General features: G+C 36.2%; 1 protein-coding gene and 1 long non-coding RNA gene across 3 annotated transcripts in view; one reads left to right on the forward strand and one right to left on the reverse strand.

The window, feature by feature from the left end:
* Positions 1-14,014, reverse strand: part of ICE2 (interactor of little elongation complex ELL subunit 2) — a 29,305-nt gene extending 15,291 nt beyond the window's left edge. The window contains exons 1-9 of one of the 2 annotated variants that reach the window (XM_032990236.2): positions 13,905-14,014; positions 12,844-12,948; positions 9,897-10,164; positions 8,654-8,773; positions 6,889-7,023; positions 6,407-6,523; positions 4,722-4,881; positions 2,585-2,769; positions 1,144-2,083 (exon numbers count right to left, since the gene is read on the reverse strand). In XM_032990236.2, coding sequence (XP_032846127.2) covers positions 1,144-2,083; positions 2,585-2,769; positions 4,722-4,881; positions 6,407-6,523; positions 6,889-7,023; positions 8,654-8,773; positions 9,897-10,164; positions 12,844-12,948; positions 13,905-13,933 — 2,059 coding nt within the window. In that variant the 5' untranslated portion in view covers positions 13,934-14,014. Of the gene's footprint in view, positions 1-1,143; positions 2,084-2,584; positions 2,770-4,721; positions 4,882-6,406; positions 6,524-6,888; positions 7,024-8,653; positions 8,774-9,896; positions 10,165-12,843; positions 12,949-13,519; positions 13,698-13,904 lie in introns of those variants that run through there. The other variant, XM_032990235.2, reaches the window with a different exon arrangement.
* A 77-nt stretch (positions 14,015-14,091) lies between these two features.
* Positions 14,092-22,270, forward strand: part of LOC116961017 — a 28,970-nt gene continuing 20,791 nt past the window's right edge. The window contains exons 1-2 of the long non-coding RNA XR_006166606.1: positions 14,092-14,257; positions 14,884-14,976. This is a non-coding gene — a long non-coding RNA (uncharacterized LOC116961017). The remainder of the gene's footprint in view (positions 14,258-14,883; positions 14,977-22,270) is intronic.

Below are 22,270 nucleotides of genomic sequence, written 5' to 3' on the forward strand. Positions count from 1 at the left end.
TATTAGTTTCACTACCTCTCTTAAAAAAAAAAAAAAAGGTCTATTAATCAAACACCTGAATTCCATACTCTGGGTTTTTAAGAGTAGGAGAAATAGAAGGAGTACCATGCTGCTCAACCCTTCAAAATTGAGGGAAGAGACACGGACTTCTAGTGACTACTAAAATTCAGTTAAATCAACAAAACTGTAGGAAGTGATAACACAATTTCAACAAAACAGAATTAGTTGTGTTAACTGTTTCCATTACATATTAAGTAATTAATTCAAATGAATTCCTATGTGGTCAAATGCACATCTAGTCTGAAAACACCAGCAAAACATGTTTTCCCACCAAAAAGCACTGATTCATTGGAATTAAATATTTGAGAAAAAGAGTATCTGCTCTGATGCAACCTGCCTAGTTTCCTGTCAATTTACCGAACACAATAAAGCGCTTCTAACTTCAGTTATACAGTGCTCAGAAGCAACTCAGATATGTGAGAAACACCTCAAAGTTCATGGTCCCTAGGATCTTCAAGACTTCTAGTTCTTGGTTGAGGTCTGAGTGTAACAGATACAACTTCCTGCTAAACACATGAAAACTTGGAGGCGTGGCTTGTAGTGAGACCTCATTAGTTTTCTGGAACAGATTGCTATGAGATAAGAAACAGTAACTGAACTATGAGTCTCTGAACTTAGACAACAAAATTTCAAGCTTTAATTGCATAATTTGATTACATTTTTCTTCTACAGAAAATGTAAAATCTATTTTTGATTGACAAGAAACTAGTTTTGAAGACCAGACTATTCAAATATTTGAATTTCTGAGGAAAAATAACTCATTTCACTACCAAATTATTTCTTTTCCTTGCTTAAAAACCTTGTGTATAACAACTTTTTGTTTCTCTAAAGTAAAACAATATTTCACCTTCACCACTGTGGACAAACGGCTCCCAAAATGCTCCCTTATGTGTGCAAGACAGTAACTCTCATACAGAGAAGGTATTGTTACAAAAAATAAATACAATTAAGTCACACGTCTAAATAAATGTAACAGAGGCACTATTCGGAAGTTCTTCAGATGAAGGAGTTTGGATGTTTTGCTGTTAAATTTTACTGAAAGTTTGAAGTTCTACTCTTTACACAGTGAACATGATTACTTACTCTTTGGCACTCCCTGAAAAAGCCACGTCCAGGTATTTCTAGATGAGCCGCTGGGATTTGAGGCAGGCGCTGGCACAGCTTCTGTGCTGGAAGACACCAGTGGTTTTGGAGATTGAGGCACATGGACTGGCGTAGCATTAGAATTATCACAGTTCACCACTGGCTGCTCATGAGCTTTTTGGGAAGGTGACTTGAGAAGTTCAGTTTGCATTTTCAAAATCTGTCCGACAGGATCAAATTCTTTGGACAATTTTTTGGTAGGCTTTCTAGGGGCATTTTTTCCCTGATCTGTGATACCTGAGTCAGTCATGCTTGCTAATGGCATCTGGGTAGGAGAAGGTGATTTGGCAGTCTCTGTTGAGGTATGAGAAACGGTGTTTGGTATAGGTGTTTTGCAACAATCAGTGTTTTTACATTCTGTATCAATTACCAAACGCTCTTCATCTGTGTCACTACTGCATAAAGAAGTGTAAGTCTCATTTTTTTGTTCATCAGACTCTTTCTTGTAACTAACAGCACTGGATTTTGTTTCATTGTCCAATGCTTCTCTGGTCATGACATTTTGTGCTTTATTCAGTCCTACCTCCTCTGAACTGAAGCTTTTATGAGATGAATTTTCTTCAGGGCTGAAGCACAGAATGTCCTCTAATGATGGAAGCTGCATGCTGGCACATTCCAAAACTCCTTGCTCTGAAATGGTGTTTTTTCCTTCTTCATCTTCACTATTTATGGTGGATATATTTTTTTCCCCCATTTTTAGGCCATGTGATAAAACTTTAGCAGTGTTACTAACTGTAGGAAAAGCACTTTCCATTTTAGAAGTTCTTGAGAGCTTGGCAGTTGCTCCAAAAGTTTCCAGTTCTGTAACATCAACATCAAAGTCCATCCCTGTGTCATCTGGAAGAGGAATCTTCCTGTACTGGTACGTATCAGAAGACCCCTGAACACAGGGAAGAAAAAAAAATAGTAATGTTTAAAAAAAAAAAAATCTATAAACAAAACAAACCAAGAAATAAAATGTGTTAATAATCACAAACATTGTCAAACTGAAAACATGAAAAATGTTCCACTACCCACATTTTGCCTGTTAGGAGAGAGGGGCAGTAACTGAAAAAAAATAAAATTCCTGTGTTTAACATGGAATATCTTAAGTCTTAGGAGTTGAAAGGCCTTTCAAAAGAGAAATAAAGTTCATAGAACTTTTCCCACTTAAATAAGCTGATCAAAATACGTTTTCATGAATGAAAGATTAAAGCTGAGATGCCAATCTAATAGAAGCATTTAAAGGAACTAGACAGACATTTTAAAACATAAGGTCCATAACTCAGCAGTAGAAAAACTACCAACAGAAAACCTTGATTTTCCTTCATTATCACAGAACAAGTAACTTAGGAATTTTAACATAGGCTTTTTGTTTTTAAGAAGAGGTGAAGCTACATACATCCCACTGAAACAGACTGTCCTCAGCTGGTTTGTCCATTGATACATGAGAAATCGAAACATAAGACGTTTTAGTTGCTAGGAAATCCATTGGAATTTCATGGAAGATTTGGTTCCTCTCTCTTATTGTCATTTCCTTTTTCAGCAGAGGTGAATCAACATATACCACTTTAGCTGGTTTGCTACCTTTTCAAGAATGGAAAGGGACCGAATACATATTAAATGCATTGAAAAAAAAGATTTTTGTATAATTTAAATAATAAATCTTTCAACTTCCAATTCTGGTCAAATCCATTCCACATTCACCCTAGAAGAAATTAAAAACTACCTTCTCATTCATTAACAACAGAAAATAAATCTATGTCCAGATACAGTGTGAATTATTAGGATCCTGCAGCAACAATACACACTACATTAACAGTCAATCATTTTTTAAATGCAGTTCTAAATAGAGAATTTGTTAAAGAATTTAGGATTCATCATTCCTTACACTGTATTTTATCATCAAATGTGTTCTGTTTTCCAAAAAGATCTTTCTTCTTTCTTTGATGAACCTCACATTTTTAATTATTTTTTTAAAGTCTCATCGCCCAAAAGCGATGGCTGCATATTTCTTCTAATCATTAACTATGCCCAGGATGTGCTCCACACTCTTGTTTACACCTTAACATACTTACATATGAATCATCCCTAATCTCATCCAAAAATAACAGCGATACCCTGCTCAATATTATACAGAAAGCAAAGGCACATGGTTACCACAGTATCACTGTTTTAGAAAAAAAAAAAAAATATAACGAATGCAAGAGGTAGGTTACAGGGTAGGTAGAAACAGAAGGAGAGGATAGACCCTTCAAGAAACACTATATATTGCTAACATATTCTGAATGCCCTTTAGGTGTTATCTTTGGATCTAAAAATTAAGTTTAAATCCTGTAAAGCTGATATAAAAGGAGTCAGGTATACTTTACATATGAAGTAATTTAATTTCATGTAAGCACATGCAGAATTTGTAAGATTTGCAGATATCTGACAGCTTATTTACTACTATCCAGAAGTCCGCTATGCACACAATATGGACATTCCAAGACAACAACCATTATAAACACTCATCATGAAAAAACACTAGTGTATTAAAAAAAAAAAAAAAGGTAACAAGAGGAAATCTAGAATTGACAACTGAAGTATACCATTCAGATGAGTTAATCGGTTTATTTAAAACATTTTTTGTTGCAATTGTGAAAAGTCATCTCCATGGACATTTATTATTTATTCATTGTTCTATGATGTCAATAGGTCTTTTTAATTCTAAAAAATCATTGTTGTTTTTTCATAAAACTTCAGAATCTCTCTTTTTTAGCTTACTGAAATTAGTTCATTTGATAATTTCAACAGCTTCACGCAGTTGTTTTCTTTCCAAGGAGCAGAGTTTACAGTTATGAAAAGCAAAAGGACATTTAACTGATTTATTCTTTTCCCCCAAGTGGAAAATAGCTATACATCCAAATTCAATGTTAATGGTGATACCTCTCTTGAGGTTGCTACTGTTCTCAGTAACAAGGTGGAACAAGGTGTAGAAAACTATGAAAAGACCTTGCTATCAGCTTTCCACCTTGAAAGAAAAAGACAAGCTATAGCAATGGATTTTTTTAATTATTTTTTTACAATAACTTTGAATAAACTAAACCTTTTCCTTTACAACACAAAGGTCTCTGACTCCTTACCAGATGACAGCTGAAAACTATTAACTTCAGAATTTTGCCCTTTAAGTAAGTAAAATTTTATTACTTTGTTTGATTTGCTAAATTAAAAACATGGAAGCATTTAAGAGAAAATATTCTCCTATAGCTGCATTCTAGAGTACTGCTTTTTCAGAAAGGGTAAAAATTTGAGCTTATAATTACAATTATGATTTTAATTAACCTTTGCTTCTTTTTTTAGTTTTTATTTTTTTTTAAAAAAAAGAACTATTCTATTATTGTGGCAACTCAATGAGACTGTCTTCTACCTTCCCAGAGTTGCTTTTACTGGATTTTCTAATTTCCTATTCGTCAGTATGCTTAAAAATGATTATGAAAAAAATCTAAAGGTCTTCATGGACAAAAATGTAGTTTTTATTAAAAAAGAACATACTATACCTTCAACGGGGATCATTTTAATGCAAACTGGAATTTCCCATTGTTCCTTGTAGTTTAGTCCATGATTATTCAGTAAAGTAAATAATGACTGATTACTCAGAACAACTTGTGGACAGTATTTCGAAGCAAGTTTCTCTGCATTTGAATCTGAACTAATATCCTAGAAAGCAAAGAGTTAAAAAGTTTAAAAAACACACACATACATTTAAATTAATAGGAAAAACCCCAAACCCAAACAGACATGAGTTAACCACCCTAGCCCCCTTTCCTGCCCACACACCCAAATACCACCACAGTGCCAGGCTTCCTAATCAAATGAAAAAAGAAAAAAAATCCCCCTAAGGGTTTTTGGCCGCATTTTCTGCATCCACCTTGCAGCATGAGAAAAACCTATCTTTTTATAACTTGTATCTTTCAGTTCGTTCCTGTTATTTTGAATTACTAGATTGAATGGGACTTTGGATAACCATGAAATGTGGGCGTGCATTACAGAAGGAAAAAACAAACTGATTCACTCACGCATATATTACAGATCTTCTAACAAGTTAAATAATAGCACAATAAAGACGTCCAACATTAAAATATGGTTAAAAGTGCCCAGTTGTTTAAATACAGATTACATATAAAGATTCTTGAAACAGATATAAAAACATGAAGTACAGAAATTCAGAATTGAAATGGTAAAATTATGAAACATTATGAATACAGTTTGCCATGAAGAGGAGGCTGGGAATGCTCATGAGATAGGAGGAGAATATCAACGACTAAGAAGATAATGGAAGTACAGGAGGACTGAGGGCCACGAGCAAGAAATAAGAATAATCTAGTTAGGTTTTTTCTGCCACATGAGACATCATCAGAAATAGTCTCTGTTTACAGCTATACCATCTCTTGAGGAATATATCATTCTCCTGTGTCACCTCTGCTACTTTCTTAAGCAAAAGTGTCTTTGCAATCATAGTGCCTCTGTTGACTGTTTTTTGTTATGTGAACAAACTCCTTATCTAAGTGGATAACAAATTATCTGGCATAAACAGACATAAACCCCAAGTTCTACAGCAAGAAAAACTCACAGATTTTCTCTGTGGAAGAACATAAATAGAAACATCACATATTTATCAATAAGGTGGAATGGAATCTAAAAATTGTTCAATGCCAAAATGAAGTTCACGCTGTTTAGTAAAAGAAATTCCCAGGGTAAGCTAACCTAATCAAATTTGCAGAAAACTAGGCAGTCTAAAGTACTTCTTCGTACCCTCAGGACTTCCTTCTTAAATCAGAAACCTTTACACCTACATCCATTCGTATGTACGTATACACACACAGAAGCCAGCTTAGAAATTGCAAAGCAAAGTTTAAAAGGAACTACACTGTAATAAACAATTCTATCTAGATTTCACAGTGTGTTCTAATTTAAGGACCTCTCTAATATTTCAATGATGGAACAGAGGCAGTCCCTTCAAAAGGTACTGTGTCCAAAAGGTAATAACCCAACTTTTGAAGAGGGAGGTGTGATTGCTACAAATGAAATACTAAACAAATAATGATACAGTTTATGTTCCTGTGCTACAAGGTGTGTTAGATTAGGAAAAAAAAAAGAAATTATTATGAAGTAACTTAATGCTGCCAAATAAGTAGGACCAAATCGCTCTTCTCATAAAAATTACAACAAAAGGGTTACTTACATTGTGCATAATAGAAGCCTTTTTTTCTGGAGTTATAATAGAGGTAACGGTTTTATAATCTGTCGGTAGCTGAACATATATGGTAGGAAATTCTGTTTTACCACGTCTTGCCGTACCCTTGAAGAAATCAAGCAGGATCAGAAAATAGCTTTAACTGAAATCATGTTGACCTGACACTGTACTTCTTATAATGAGAAATATTAAGAATATATGTGGATGTATTATAAAGTTAGTGTCATATTAAAAAAAAATACTATTACCGTAATCTTTTTATTGCGAACATACAGCGAAAGGTGTTAACAGCCTTACTACCAAAATAATTTCATTAATGTTTTCATTATAATTTATAATTAAAATTGTTAACCCCTAACCCAAGCACTGAATAATACTTGTAAAAAACCTGAATCCCTGCATAACACAATTCAGATGTAATTCTACTTATCTGAAAATAACACCAAAATATGTATAACGTAAGGTATTACCATTACAAGGAGATTTTTTTCCAGCCTAAAGGTCAACTGTGTATGAAACTTTCCTCCCATGATACTCATGATCTCCTGGAGCGTGTAAAACTCGGGATACTTTTGCACATGTTCAATACAGGCGTGTAATAATTCCTAACGTAAGAAGAAAAAATACTTTATGCATTTATATATTTCATAAGGAGTTAATTTTTAAAAGTTTTTCTGCAACTGCAAGTTGAATTTGCATATACTTTCTGTAGAGAATAGAGATACATTTAGCAGATTACTGCTAACAGACTTGTTTAACTTTTCCAGCTAGAGACATTATTTAAAAACTTAGAGATACCAGATACCACTCTATTATAATCTTACAGTCACTGGTATCAGAACTGAAACATATTCTAAATCCTCCTCAACCCTTCATATGCAAGGCTAACAATGTATGCACACAGGCTCAGATCAATCATTAAAAAAAGAGTTTAGCACGGTTTGAAATGTGCTAAACCAGGTAATTATTTTCTTTTCAATTTATTTATCTTGGCTTTTAGGGGAATTAGTATTTTTTTGTATTACTACCTAATTTACACTGGGCCTAGGTAAAAGTCACAAAGGTGAAGACATAGGAAGATTCAGCATATGTTGAAACTTGCTTTCATGCCAATTTAAGATCCTAAAATGAATACATAATTCATGTATCAGAAAAAAAAAAATTACATTTAGGTTTTATTTAATAAGAATGAGTTATTTCTGCAAGTACTGTTTAAAACTAAGTATGTGCCTCCGTTTCATTTTTAACTCAGGATATCAACCTAAGTTAGACTTCAAGTCTGGAGACACGTATTGTGATGAGATGACAAGATCACTTAGAAAGAGAGACACAAATGTAAGATGTAAAATTACAAAGCCAATCCTAATTCTTAGAAAAAAAGCAAGATTTTTGTCCTCATGTGTACCCAAACCATGTGTTAACGCAAGAAGAGATATATCTAGTGCATGAAAAAGTGCATAATAAAAAGTGTTATGGTGAAATAGAAGCAATCCTTCTGAATTTAACTAAATGCTCTACTCTCTAGTAAACACATTTTTTTTTCTGTTTCATTCTGTAAAAGACAGTGATGTATCACTCACTAGAAAAGGCTGAACTTTTATCAAAAACTATGTAAGTAGGCCATTTCAATTAAGGCAAGACACTATGAGGAAAACAGGCAAGAGCAAGTCAATAAACTGATGGAAAAGTCTAACGAACCTGTATTCCGGAATTTATTTCCCAAAATGTGATATTAAAGAATGATGCATAAAGTTGCATTCATGTTTGATTTTAGAATCAAAGTGGATATTTCACACAGCGTGAACTTGCAGATGATTATGATTAAAGCCAAAGTAACCTCTGATTACAGTGACTTTGTAACACGCTACTGTGGAAGAAACCTTAACATTCTGTCTGGTAGTGTGTATTTAGGAGCAGCTTGTCAATGTAAATGCACACTTAAAATGCAATTTCTCCCTTCCCAAATATAAAGATGTCATTTACTTAATTGAGGACTAAATCTTTGTACAGTAGTGTACTCCGTGACCTCACTGATATCAAATCTGATTGGCTACAATAAACTGCGGGCCACGCCATGCTGCACAGCGTAAGGGAAAGAGTGACTTCTCATGTCTCCCAGCAGGGCATGAGCAGAAGTTCAGGGAACATCAGATCCCATGAGCAGTGCCTATGTATCTTAATCACAACTCCAATATAATTATTTGGGAAGGAATTAAACACAATATTGGTAATTACCTCAGTGTAACGCTGCGCATCTTCAGAGATAGCATCATAATCTTGGGCACAGCTTTTTGCAGCATTTTGGGCAAATTTCATAAATTCTGCAACTTCATTGTTTAATGCTTCTTTCATTTGCTGATGGGGAAGGAAAAAGATCTATTTTTAAAGACAGAATGGAATCCTGTAGGCTAGGTATGTAACCAGCAAAGTTTCCAGAGAGGTAGCACAGGTGATGGTATGAGGGAGGGCAGAGGTTCCACTTGCTGCACAATTTGGCAACACATGTTCAGAGTTTCACTTAATTAAAATTTTTTTTTGCAAGGCCCATTTCCTTAAAAAAAAGAAAATCCCAAAGCAGCAAAACACCCCCATCCCAACAAACAGCAAGCTTCTTTTGATCATACACTGGTGGTTTAATAAAAAGAAAGGTTACAAGACGTTGTTGGAACAAGTTTACATGACAGAGCCACAAAGGTATCTGAGCTCCGACTTCAGAAGCGATTACAGTGTAAGTAACAACAATGCAGTAGGTACTGATTTGCCTGGGAATGACATTCCCATTATTACAGGGTATAAAAAAGGGAATTTGCTTTAACAAGGAAGCATGGAAAAGCAAATGTATTGGCTCAAAAGCATCTGCTGATTAATTATATTTTACAGGATTCAACTAAAATAGTACTTCCAACCAGTGTGAGGCATAGCCTTTCACTATTCAAACAATATTGCTGAGACTAAGGAGCAAGTGTGAAGCAGAAGTCAACACGCAGGTCCCTTCACATGCGAACAAAAAAAGTTCCCATTACAGGGTGCCCTCAAAGATCACATCAAAATGTATCCACCTCCTAACATTATACAAGATTGCTACATGTCATTATGAAATGCTAAAATCACAGTAAGGTCAGCTCTTAACCTCTTTCTCATAAAAACATGTGGGGTTTTGTGGGCATGGGTGGGTGTCTGATCAGCTGTCAAAGATCTACACTTACTGTCAGTTGTTTAGACTACTACTAAAAAAAGAAACAAAACATCCACAAAAAACCCACCTACTTTCAATGTGATAACTAAATGCACTCTCAGTTTATATTAAAAATGTTATTCTGAATATTTGAAACTTTACCATTCATAATACTATGTTAAAAGGCAATTATGACAAATTGAATTTTAAAACTTTTTTGCCGCATTTTTCCTTAACGCTTTGTAACAAAAAAATGGTATGACTCCCTCTGTGATGTTCATATGTACATATATGCACACTTACAAGATAGGTGAATAATTCTCTTTGACTTGCTGCATTAACTTGAAAATGGTTCTTTTTTTTTGAGTACTTATTCATCAGATATAAATATGTTTTCTGCTCCTTCTCAGTCAAACAAGAAGTAAATGGATAGGGGAGTCTAGGTTCTGGGAAAGGATGATCCTCAGTTGTGCTTTTAGCCTCCACCTCAATGGGATCTGCAGTTTGCATGCTACAAGGCTGTCTGTTTTCTGAAGAGTCTGCCAATGCCTCCACATTTTTCTTTGTCTCTCTGAAAGAAAAGCAATAAATGAAAGAACTTTTCACATAAATATTAATATTTGTCAACATTAATAAAGGCAGTCATGCAAGCCTAAACTTCAAATCCAGCAAAACATACTGTGAGATATTATCCTTTTCCAATTCATAGTCTATGTCATAGGAACTTTCTTATTCTGAAACTTCACCTGGACAATCAGATTAACCATTAGTACCAACAGCACGTTTGCCACTGGTTTAAACAGGAAAAAAAAAAAAAAAAATTCAAAAAACCCACAAAACTTTTTTTTTTTCTTAAAACAATATGGTGTATATATTAGTCTGTATACTCAATATTGAGGTGCCAAGCTGAATATGAAACTCCGAATATGAAACTCTGACACTTTGTTCTGGAAACACCCATTATCAATGAAAAGATAAAGAGTTTCAACATTGCATCATTCACTCATGGCTGGTGTTCAGAAACAGTCTGCACTCTGAAAGGTCTGACTTATTAATCAAAGTTATGACAGTAGAGGAGAAAGATTTAACTAGAAAAAGCCTTTCTTTCACCGCAAAAGAAGTAAGGTAAAACGACTTAACTGTTACAATAGAAATTCTGGATTTCAATTAAGAAAATCCTACCGAGTACACAATTCAAGAGTTTCATTTTCTAATCTAAGCAACACTGAAATCAGTTGCCGAAAATAATATTGGGCTAAGTCAAGGGGCATAGCTGGCCTAACAAAAACAAAGAAGTAACATTATAAAGCTGGTTCTTAAAACAGCTCCGGTATAAGACAACCATCTTATCCCTGCTCTATTTAAAATAATATTCTTAAGAGAGAAAATATTTAAGGTTAACAAAATGAACATTAACTGCTGATCTTGGAAAAAACATATTTTTAAGATACGATTTCAGCAGTAGAAAATATCTCAAGTGTTATTCAAACCCAGCAGTATCACATCCACAGTTCTTAATAATACTTCACAGCTGTCTCTCTGAATATGAGAATGTGTCCATCCTCATGGCACAAACTGGCAAATTTAATTAAGCTGCAGCAGCGACAAGATGCTGACTCAGATATGCCAATGTAGGAACATCAAGAAATTCTAGCAGCTTAAATTGGCTATATTCAGCACTGAACGAAATGGCAGCACATCAAGATCATTTCAGTATGCAGTGCTGTCACAGTCTTCATCAGGGTGCAAACCAAAATAATCTGACAGAGCTTTTCTGTCCATATTTACAGCATTATACTTTATTTGAGCTGACGGCTTAAATTTTTCCCCTTCGTTTTATCAGCAACCTGCCTTCACAGTTTCTATGGTGAGAGAACATACGCTTTAGCAAATACCTATCAGAAACCCCAATATAAAAATTGACAAATTTCCTCTAGCTTTTACTTTCACATTTGCCCCAAGAGTTACATTTCTCTTGACTATGGCCACACAACACAGTTCCATCAGTTTCTAATTTTTTCTTGTTGCAACCTCTCTTCTGGCTACAAACCCACTTCTACCACACACAACTGAACACATTCCCACTCTTGTGTGCAGGCATGTCTACTCCAGAAACCCTTTTTCTACATTCTCCAAAAGAAGAATCCTATAGTAATATTCAGTGTACCCAGCAGAAAGCTGTGAGGGCTGCGCACATTTCCGCCAGTTCGAGGGAAGTTGCTACAGAGGTGAACAAGAAAAGCCTTCTCTAACTAAAGACATGGGATATAAAGAGTCATGTGATGTAGACAAGTATTCCCCTCAAATGCGCGTTCTTAGTGTCAGTTCCTACAAATACAGTAGTTCCCCTTTAGAACAAATTATTTCTCCACATGTTGAACTCCCCACTTAGAGCACAGTAACTACCTTGGCATCCCACCCACATTCTTTGTGATGTGAATGTTAACCCTCCATGACTACTTGCCACTTGTAGCTCCCTACCAGCCTAATGACTTCTTAAAAAGACCACAGTAACCTAAATACAGTCCTCCAATTTTTGAAATCCAGTAGCATAAGCCACACTTTTCACTATGCAAAAGAAATGTTAATTCTCTTTCAACTCAAGAAAAAAGACATCAAAATTGCACAAACAATACTACCTGTACCACCTGTGTTCACATAATTTCATTTCCCATTCTTCAGCTAACACTCTATAGTTTCTTCATTACTCCAGGAATTAACTGCATCTCCACAACACCTAAGACGCCGTTGGAACTATGTAAACAGTGATGGCTACTTCCAAAAGATAACAAATAAAAAGGATTTCAATGTACACTATTGTCAACCTTCTACAAAGTGAGAAGACACAGACAGACAGTAAGACATTAATTTCTAAAAAGAATTACATGTGGTTCTTGAGTTACAGGATCCTTACTGTGGCCAGTTATGAGTGTGGCTCGAACTTCAGCCCACTTTGGTACACAGAGAAAAAGTATACAAGAGAAAGCAACAAACAAGCACCACCCCCCAAAAATAATCCAAACCCCATCCCAAAACCCCCAAAATACACAAACAATCTGAGGTCCCAACCTAGACTCTTCCTGCTTTCTCAGGTTTCACAACAGGTAAAGCACAAGTCAACTGCTAGACCAAGAAATCAGAAATAAACCCTTGCATGCCAGATAACATGAAGCTTTCCGCCAAAAGAATAAGGGTATATATCAATAGGATGATGAGAAACAGCACAAAACTATAACATAACAGAATATACCTGTTTGATAAATGCCATAGTTCAGAGAGGCTCGGAGCCAATGAATATTTTTCATAGATTTCACGTGAGAAAAATACTTCACTGCCATTTTTTGGTGAAATATCCCTGATAATTAAAAAAAAAAAAAAAAAAAAAAAAAAAAAAGCGCGCATTACAATACACAGAAAGTTAAAGGCAACATCTGTCCCCAAGAAGCAAATAACAGAACTGTTTATTAAAAAAAACACACAAGAGGCTGTCTAAAATGGTTTTATGTTTCCACATTTCCTCTTTATGGAAGTTATACATATCCTGTCTAAATCCCCACTGGTTTTCAATAGTAAAATACACATATTCTTGACAGTCCAGAAAGAACAATTTCAGAAATACAGGATATAAATTTCAGATGTAACAGGAGAAATTCTGATGGAGTTACACACTTTCAGATGTTCATTAATCAAAAACAAACACTGGATTGAACTTGCTGGAACTTTGAGAAAAACACAACGATCTCGGTTTTTGTTTTCCACAAAAGAGGTATTTTGGCTTCTAGACAGACCCTGCCTTTGTTTTTTAACATAGCGCTTCCCCTTCACAGGGTTCCCACGACGCCAATTTTCCCAAACTATTCTGAAAAGCGTGAGAAAATACTTACTTCTGTCTTCCTCACGAATAAACTAGTTCAAAACCAACTCACCTCTCTAGCTTTAAAAAGCCAAAATACTTCACTGTAAGGCTTTTCATATTAAAACCAAGAACCATGTCACTACCCCAAATCCATATCGCGGATGTGCATTACTTGACTGTACTTCATTTTCGAACATACACAAGCGTAACTCTTCCTCGGCAAAAAGGCACTCGCTCCTACCGCCTTACCCTGACAGATCGATAAAAAATGGCGCCGCCCCACCCTCCCTCAGCGCCGGGGCGGAGCCGGGCGGGCGCGGGAACGCAGGCCTGCCCCGCTCCGCTCCGCCGGGCGCATGCGAGTCCCCGCCGTGCGGCGGGCAGGGCGGCGTGGGGCCATATTCCCGCCCACCGCTCTTCAGCGGCCGTGCTGGGAGAGGGGGAAACGGACTCACCAGGTCAGCAGCTGCCCTCTGGCTGCCATCTTGGCGACCCTCTTCGAGGAAGCGTGTTCGCTGGCTCCTCGTCTTTCTGCCGCCTGAGCCTGTTTCGGGGCACTGGCCAATCAGCGTAGTAGAGCGCCCCGGCGCGCGGCATCAGGTGTTCTGAGCCAGCCAATGGCAACGTGGGCTCGAGCAGCTGCTGAAGGGGCTGCGGCGGCCATCTTGTGGCAGGTGGCACTGCTGCAGGCTAGGGCTGAGGAGCCGCCGGCCAGGCCCGGCCCCGTCCCACCTCGCCGGGAAATTAAGTGTGCCTAAGGCCTCTCTGCGCTGTGGGCTCTGCTCCGACTCCACGTTCTTCGCTTAAGGTGTGGCCCCAACTAGGTGTTGGGTGCCTCGAGTGGCACTTCCTTCCCTGGGTGTGCAGAGGTGGATGGGCCGGGCTCTGCCCGGCGACTCGTACCTCAGCGGGTTGGGGCTGTGTGTGAGGGCTGAGGTGCCCTGCAGAGGTTGCTGTATTTATCAGCTTCCCTCCTCTCCTGGGCTTCCACTTTCCCTGGATCACTTTCCACTTGTTAACATGTGGGCAGAGCTGCAAAACTTTTTTTTTTTTTTTTTTTTTTTTTTTTTTTTTGATGATGATTAGGCTTTCCAGTTTGGTAAAGTGTGGAATTCAAATATGCTCAGTACCTGTAAGTTCAGGTGATGGAAACTCATTTGCTTGTGATGTTAAAAGGTGATCCCCTTCACAGCTCTGCAGATGGAGAAGTGATGAGGGAAGTGAGGATTGTGGCATGAAGCAATCAAAGTGTTCCCAGCACTTAGTCCCATAAATAAGACTCTGGGCACCATACACAAATACATAAGAACACTGAGATGATTCAGAATCATGTCCAAACCCACCAGCAAAGGAGTCACTTCAGCTTGCTTGCAGAACAGTTTTAAGGACATTGTTTGATGTTATTTCTGCCCTTTCTTGTTTTTTGTATCTCAGAGAAGTGGAAAGTTTTCTATCTCACTACTGGATCCACCTAGAGCCCGGTCCTGGAGGTAGCCTTGTGAAGAGTAATCTGACTTCAAAACCCAGGTATGGTAACAGTTACATAGCAGAATGATTAGAAGACATAGATTGTGAATGTGGCAGGTTAAATCCCACTTCAGACTGCATCTCTAAAACCTGTAGTGTGTGGGTTTTTTTTGTTGTTGTTTTGTTGTTTTTTGTTGTTTTTTTTTTTTTTTTTTTTAAATGGTGTTGCTTCCTACATGTGATCTTTCAACTTCCATGACATAAACATGAACATCCAGAAACACTTTTTTGCTGTGAAGGTGACCAGCAGTGACACAAGTTGCTCAGAGGGGTCGTGGAATCGCCATCCTTGGAGACACTCAAAAGCTATCTGGACATGGTTCTGGGCAACCAGGTGGCCCTGCTTGTGACCTCTGGAGGTCCCTGCCAACCTCAACTATTCTGTGAGAAAAAACCCCACACCACCTCATAACCTACAGTTCAGCTTTCCTTATGGGCAGGAATGGGAGTCCTCAGTTTGTCTCTCACTTCAGAAAAATTTCTGTGTTTTATATTGAACATATATATATATATATATAGGTTTATAGAGTTGTTGCCTAACCTGTATCTTGGTGGTTAGGAACTCTCCTTTAAGTGGGAAGATTGCACAGGAATCATGTCCTGAGGATAAGAAAATGAAGTCTGGATTTTCAGTGTTTCAAAGATTACTTGTCATGGAGCTACTATAGAACAAATGGCACTACTTAGTGCTACAGTTCTAAGAAAGCAACCACTTCTACTGCTTCTTTTTGCAGACTTGATCTGTAGGTGAAGGCTGCTTCCAGATAAAGTGCTTCAAAGGTGAATGCTAATACTTATTTCTAGATCATGGTCAGGCATATAAATGCTCAGCTGTTAAAGCTCTGTCAAGACTGAGGCATTTCTGGGTAGGTGCAGAAGTATAATTTTACATGCCTGAAGTCTGAAGACCAAGTGTGCTGTTGACAAAAGTTAGCACTGCAGAGGGGAGATGCAACTTTGAATTTTGATGCCTAAATTGTATCAAAATGACAGTTTTGAAACCCAAATTCTCATTTAGATCTAGCCCAAAGCAGTATTTCCAAACTCACTGGGAAGGCCTTAAGCCAGATTTCTTGTATCTTGCACTTGGTGCAGCGAACTGTTACTTCAAACAAGATGGCACCTTCAAGGAGAGGGGAGGTAGATTAATCCACATTAATTCTGAGGAGGTTTAAAGCTCTTGTTGGCCAAAGGGCAGCTTAAAAGGTGCTGGGGAGTTGTCCCTGCTGCCAAACGTTACGTGATGTATGTGCTAAACAGCTCTGATATACATGCTTAGAAGCACAGCATAGTTTTGTAATGTTGCATTCCTTAAGGAATAAACCTAATAAACCACAATTCAGAAAAACCAAGATGCTACTGACAAAAAATTAAGACAGATTTTTCCATTAGAAGCTGAAGTTTTATTACAGGATAACAGTACATAAAGCACATCTAAAATCGATGTGTTCAATGCACTTAATAAAGGTAATGTAATATTAAAGGTACAGTTTCTAAGTACAATATAACAACATTCATATTAGAATGAAAATTGGAGTATTTAAAAGACAACATTAAATCTCTTATTTTTACAGTCATATTTACAAAATGAATCAAAATACTTTTTTCGGGACTGAGTAAAATAACAAACTTGAATATAAGCAGGCTATTGTAAGAGTGAGTTGGAAAGGTCCATGAAAGTGAAAAGTGATTGGGTAAAGATCATTAGCAAAGGTTTAGTACAATACCACTTTAGTATTCCTCTTGATGGCTTACATTTTATTGTAGCTAGAAAAGGAATTTATACATACCGTACACATAACAGACAGCATATATTTACATGTACAGTATAATTGCATTTAAACTTGTGTGTATTTACAGAAAATTGAGCATATAACTCAACGAGGTTTTTGAAGTCTATGTGCTTAATCTTCAAACTGATGTCTATTTGTAATCAGCATTTATTCTGGTCTTGTTACGTTGAAAATTTAGTAAACAGGGAGAGTATATGTTAACCAATGATTTTGCATAAATATATCAATCTATTAAAACGATAGGGAGAACATGTTCCTGGCATTATGTATAGGTTAGTACAAACAAATTTAAGAGCAAGTCCTTTTCTCTTTGAAAATATCAAAAGGTGACTGAAATCAACAAGGGAAAATAAAATCGTCATGGCTTATATTTAAATCAGATTGTAGCTTCAAGAGGTTTTTATAATTGTCCTGATAGTGTTTGCAATTAAACATTCCACTTATGAAAATATACCCACATTGCAGTAAAGTTTGCATTTATTTTTAGGACAACAGTATGTTTGCTGTTTAAAAAAAATTATTTATATATATATATTCCTTGGATTGAGGGTATAAAAGCAGTGCATGGAAGCCAAGAACCATGGCTTTAAAATTCACTACCTTCTATTATCAAAAAGTGCAGTAAACAGAAACATTGTATTTAATAAATTGCTCAAAAATCTTTGCTAAAGATCTTATAAATTCAGTAATATTACAGAAAAATTCTAATAAATATTTAAAAGGTTAATTACCTCCTTAGTTAGATATTTGATATCCATCAGTTTCTAAGAATTAACATGAAAACAATATCTAGAATGAAAGCAACAGGGGATAGGAATACTTTTAAGGGTACATGACTATGTAAATTAAGGTATACATGAAAAATAAAAACAAAACCCCCAGACCTGACAAAACATTGCAAATTCCACTTCTTAATTAACTTTAGTTGCTAATGGCTGTCCATGGATATGTATGGATGATTTATAAAGCATATCCAAGGACTGAATTTAGCCATCTATCTATCATGGAAGATTTACAGAAAATTCCTATTTACAGTAACTGGAGTTAAGTGTGTAGGCATGGCCTAGTAACATCCGCAGTTTGAGTGTGTACAGATCCTATTTAAAGTGAAGGGGGAGGAAGGCACCCAGCAGAATAACGTCTATAAATACCAGATGCAATGACAGGATAGAAGTCTCCCAACAAGCCAACTACCTCCCTTTCACACAGACAGCATATTGTAATTACTTTATACTGACAGATTAGTAGTTTTTCTTTTTTTTCTGATACAATACAGGCAGACTGTTTTAGTAACCAAAAGGATAATAAGCTGGACAGAACATTTTTATTAACGTTAATAATTAATAATGTTAATAATGTAGAAAAAAATTTCTACATTTGATATCAAGTATCTGTACTGGTGAAGTAATTTTCTCCTTATTAAATATACTATAGAATAATTTATATAATGACACTATGCATTTAAAGAGAAAACCATGTCCCAAATCTTGTACTCTGATACAGGTACTTGTTGGGCATATGTTGGTGTATATATATATATATACACAAATATATATATATTTATATATAGTTATACTCAGTGAAATTAACAAGACCCAAAGGTGGTATTGTCTAGGAATAAAAGGGGTTTGTTTGCTTTTGTTCACAAAAGTAACTTATCTAGCACCACACATCAGAAAAACACAAAAATAGCACACTCTAGTTCTAAACAGCTATGTCTAAAATAGATTATATAGTAAAACAGATATTATACAGCATAATGTATTTGATAAACAGATAAATATTTGCACTGTGTAGGCTGTTTATAGTATAACTTTATCTATACAGAATGAAAGCAAAAAGTTAACTGTATAGAGGTGAGCAGAACAACATTAAATATTGTGACTCCAAAGCAGAGACAAAGTTAGAGTTGAAAGAATAGAGCAAGATAAAATGTTTACAGGCCATTACAAGTCCTTAAATTAGTAGTAAAATAAGGAATCAGTTGCTCAAGTTTAAGAAAGCAGTAAACAAGAGATTGCATTTACATGCAGATGTCTAAAACTTGTATTTCTTTTAAATCTATGCACAAAAAGTCATTTGTTTTTATTGCTTGACATTCAGTTATGGCTAGAGTATTTTTAACCTTTTTTTTTTGTACTTTGGAAACAAGAATATTGTTAAAGGTGCCATAAAAATGGACAACATTGAAAACAGTTTGCAAATAAACCACCTAACACTGCAGTTCTTTATACATTTTAAAAAGCCTTGTCTGGGGTTTGTCATATGTTAAATATATTTAATCTGGGAAAATACATTGTAGCTTGAAGCCTCCCATTGGCCCAAACATCCAATACAAAAACACATCTCCAGAAAAGGAGCAGGCAGACAATACAGTTACATATAAAGAAGCAGCCAGTTAATGTCCTAATAGTTCAAATATTCACCACTGTTCTGTAACTGGTTTCTAAATCAATGTAGAAATGAGGAACATTTTGGATTTAGAAAGGTGTACAGTACGTATGCCTTTTTGTGAAATAAAATTCACTGTATTGCTTATGAATTCTCTGCATTAGATATAAATAGCATTACAGATTGCAAGTTCCTGTAAAGTTTGTGCATCTACATAAAGACTTTGTGGGGTAATTTAGGGTAGTGTTTCTCAAACTGAAAGTCACAACCATTTGAAAGTTGCTGAAGTGTTTAGGTATTATCAAAACACTGCATCAGACAAAGGTAGCTGGGTTCCACGTACGGCGCGGCCGCTCTGGTCTCCAGTGCAGAGCGTGGGGATGTGCTGGCTGCAGGCAAGCGTGGGCCAGGGACCTCGCCCCACTTACTGGCTGCAGCTTGGCCTCCCCAGCGTGGGGCTGCTGGCTGCAAGCATGTGCAGTAGCCAGGGAGTTATTGCCTACTAGCAGCAGCTCAGTTCCTTCAGTGAGGAAAGACCGCTGGTAATTTCAGCTGGTTCCCACTCCCCGCCCCAGAAAAACCAAGTGAATTCCAACACAGAGAGCCATATGAAGAAATATAGCCCAGAGGGACTGTGCTTTCAGAAAGCTTGAGAAACACTGACTTAGAGGAAAACAAGTATACAAAGGACATAAGAACACCAAAAACATGCAGATGTTAACAAAAAGGTGTGACATCACACATCAAGTTAAGCAACTTGATTGTGACGTTCATCTTGAAGAAATGATGAAATTATGAGGGAAGACATACAAGTGAATATTGTGGCAGAAGAAACGAACCTATGAGTATTGATCTGAAGCCTTTATCATGTTTTGTTTCTTATTTGGATAGCCTGCTTATTGCTATAAAGTTATTGCTATATTCTACCAATGATAAAGGCAAAAAAACCCACCAAACAAAACAGTAACATCACGTATGAAAAAGGTAGAATACAGCTTTTATTTTGATGTTAAAATTCTATTTAGTACCTGAATAAAGTTCCAAAGTATGTTATCCTAATGTTACATATTTTTCCCCTCAAGTCCAGTGACAGCATTATTTAGTGAGTTATTATCACAGTACTAGGATTAAAGCACATACTCCAATGATTTTTAAATAAATATTCATTTAAATTTTAAAACTTTTCTTGTTGTATTTGGTATCTGTATGCATTTGCCCTCATTTCTACCAGATGATTTACTGACTGGAATATTTAAGCATAAAGAAAATAGGATGCTAATATTCAAATATATTCATGGCTGAAACTTTACAAGTAATAAATAGTAGTATTAATAATGAAAAATATTTCTAGTAGTTATATTTCTCCAGCTAAGGAAAATGAAGATGTTTTTTCTGTGCAGTCTGAATCAGCTAGCACAGGTAGAATTTCATATATGGAATAGAATATACTCAAGAGAAAATTGCTTATTATTTTTGCATATTGGATAGTAAATGTTGTTTCTGACATATTAATAAGTTTACCTACACTGGGGAGTTTAGGAATGTGTAGAGAAAAAAATACACATTGTTTGCACAGCTTACACTGTGCAATCTGTTTTGTTCATCAAGTACAGACTGGGGAATGTCTATGCCAATCTAAGAAAAGATATGGTAATGTTTGGATCACCCCACTACATAGTTAAAATGTCTTACAGATTTACATATTAACAGTACATTTAATTGATACTGTGGCAGGTATATAAAGCATAGGTTCTACTGTGAGTCAGCAATAGGAGTTTTCTTCTACTGAAGATGCCAGAACACAAACTGGTCGAGAGGTCATACTTGCTAAGCAGTTATCTGCCTTGGAAGGCCATTCCAAGCTAAACTCAACCGTCAGCTTGTAAAACCATAAGAAAGCTTTCCCTGGTTATTAAGCAACCTAAAGTGAACAACTGGAAGCCACAGACCCAGTGAAAAAACCCTCAGTAACCTAAGATACTGCAGAACTGATGATTTTTGCAAGAAGACAGACCTGTTTGATGGAGAAATTCACTCGCTTCCCAATCTAACCAGTCTTGAAATCTTGCTTGTTTTGTTTGTAGTTGCTTATTTACTCCTCTACTTATATTTTCAAAAGAATTTGAAGCCATAAAACGAGGCTAATTGGGACAGGCTTCCAGAGTCCTACAGTTTGGCACTTGGAAACTTCCTAGACTTTGCTGTTTTTTGGTGCCATTGTAATCACTTTGAATTGCTGTATTGGACGTACTAGATACGAAAATGTCTTCGGCCTCAGTGTTTCTTTCCAGTCCAGTTTATTCCTTTACCATGAAGCATACGCACATATGCAACAATGACGGACAACATCTGAAGTGTTGTTCTGGTACTCCTGCAGATCTGCGTACCTTTCTATGTGACTTCATTGCTAAAACGTAACCATTACCTTTTCATTCTTACTGTACTAGCATAAACTGATTTGTTTTCTTTGATGATAATTTAAGTACTGAAACCCCATTTTCTATTGCAGAACACTGAAATTCAGCTGGAAAAATAGTCCTATCGTTATGAAAATGTCCAGAGAATATTGAAATTAATTTCAATCATTTATATAATGGGTTAGCATTAATTTATTTTCTAAAATATAATTGAAAAACCTTTGCACTGTTTGGAGTACTTTTGTTTTGAATAAAATAAAGACCAAAGAGCAGCTATACTGCAAAATTGAGTAAGATAATGAGGCACGCATAGAGCATATAGTTAAAATATCCAGTTCTCTTGTGCCTGGGGAAGGGGGGAAGGGAAGAAATACTAGCATATTTTGTAAAAAGTAATTTGTTCCACCAGTAGTACTGGCCACCCTGTTGAAGAGTTTTAGAAGATCCCTGAGCACATTAGTTTCTGACTCTTAACCCCAGCTCCAAAATGATAGGGCTTCTGTTGTTGGTAACGAGATGGATTGTCATTCACAGTTAAGTCAATCATAAGGTGCTTATCTGTTTACCCTTTTTTTCACCAATCAGCACAAAGAACTGTCAGAAAATAACTTTTATTTTTCTTTTTTAAATAATAAAAGGGCACAAAATTTAAACAATCAATGTTTTGTGACAGTGGTTTAGGATTATTATCTG

This window comes from Tyto alba, unplaced genomic scaffold (genome assembly GCF_018691265.1).
Source record: "Tyto alba isolate M040663 unplaced genomic scaffold, T.alba_DEE_v4.0 Super-Scaffold_41, whole genome shotgun sequence".
Classification (NCBI taxonomy): domain Eukaryota; kingdom Metazoa; phylum Chordata; class Aves; order Strigiformes; family Tytonidae; genus Tyto; species Tyto alba.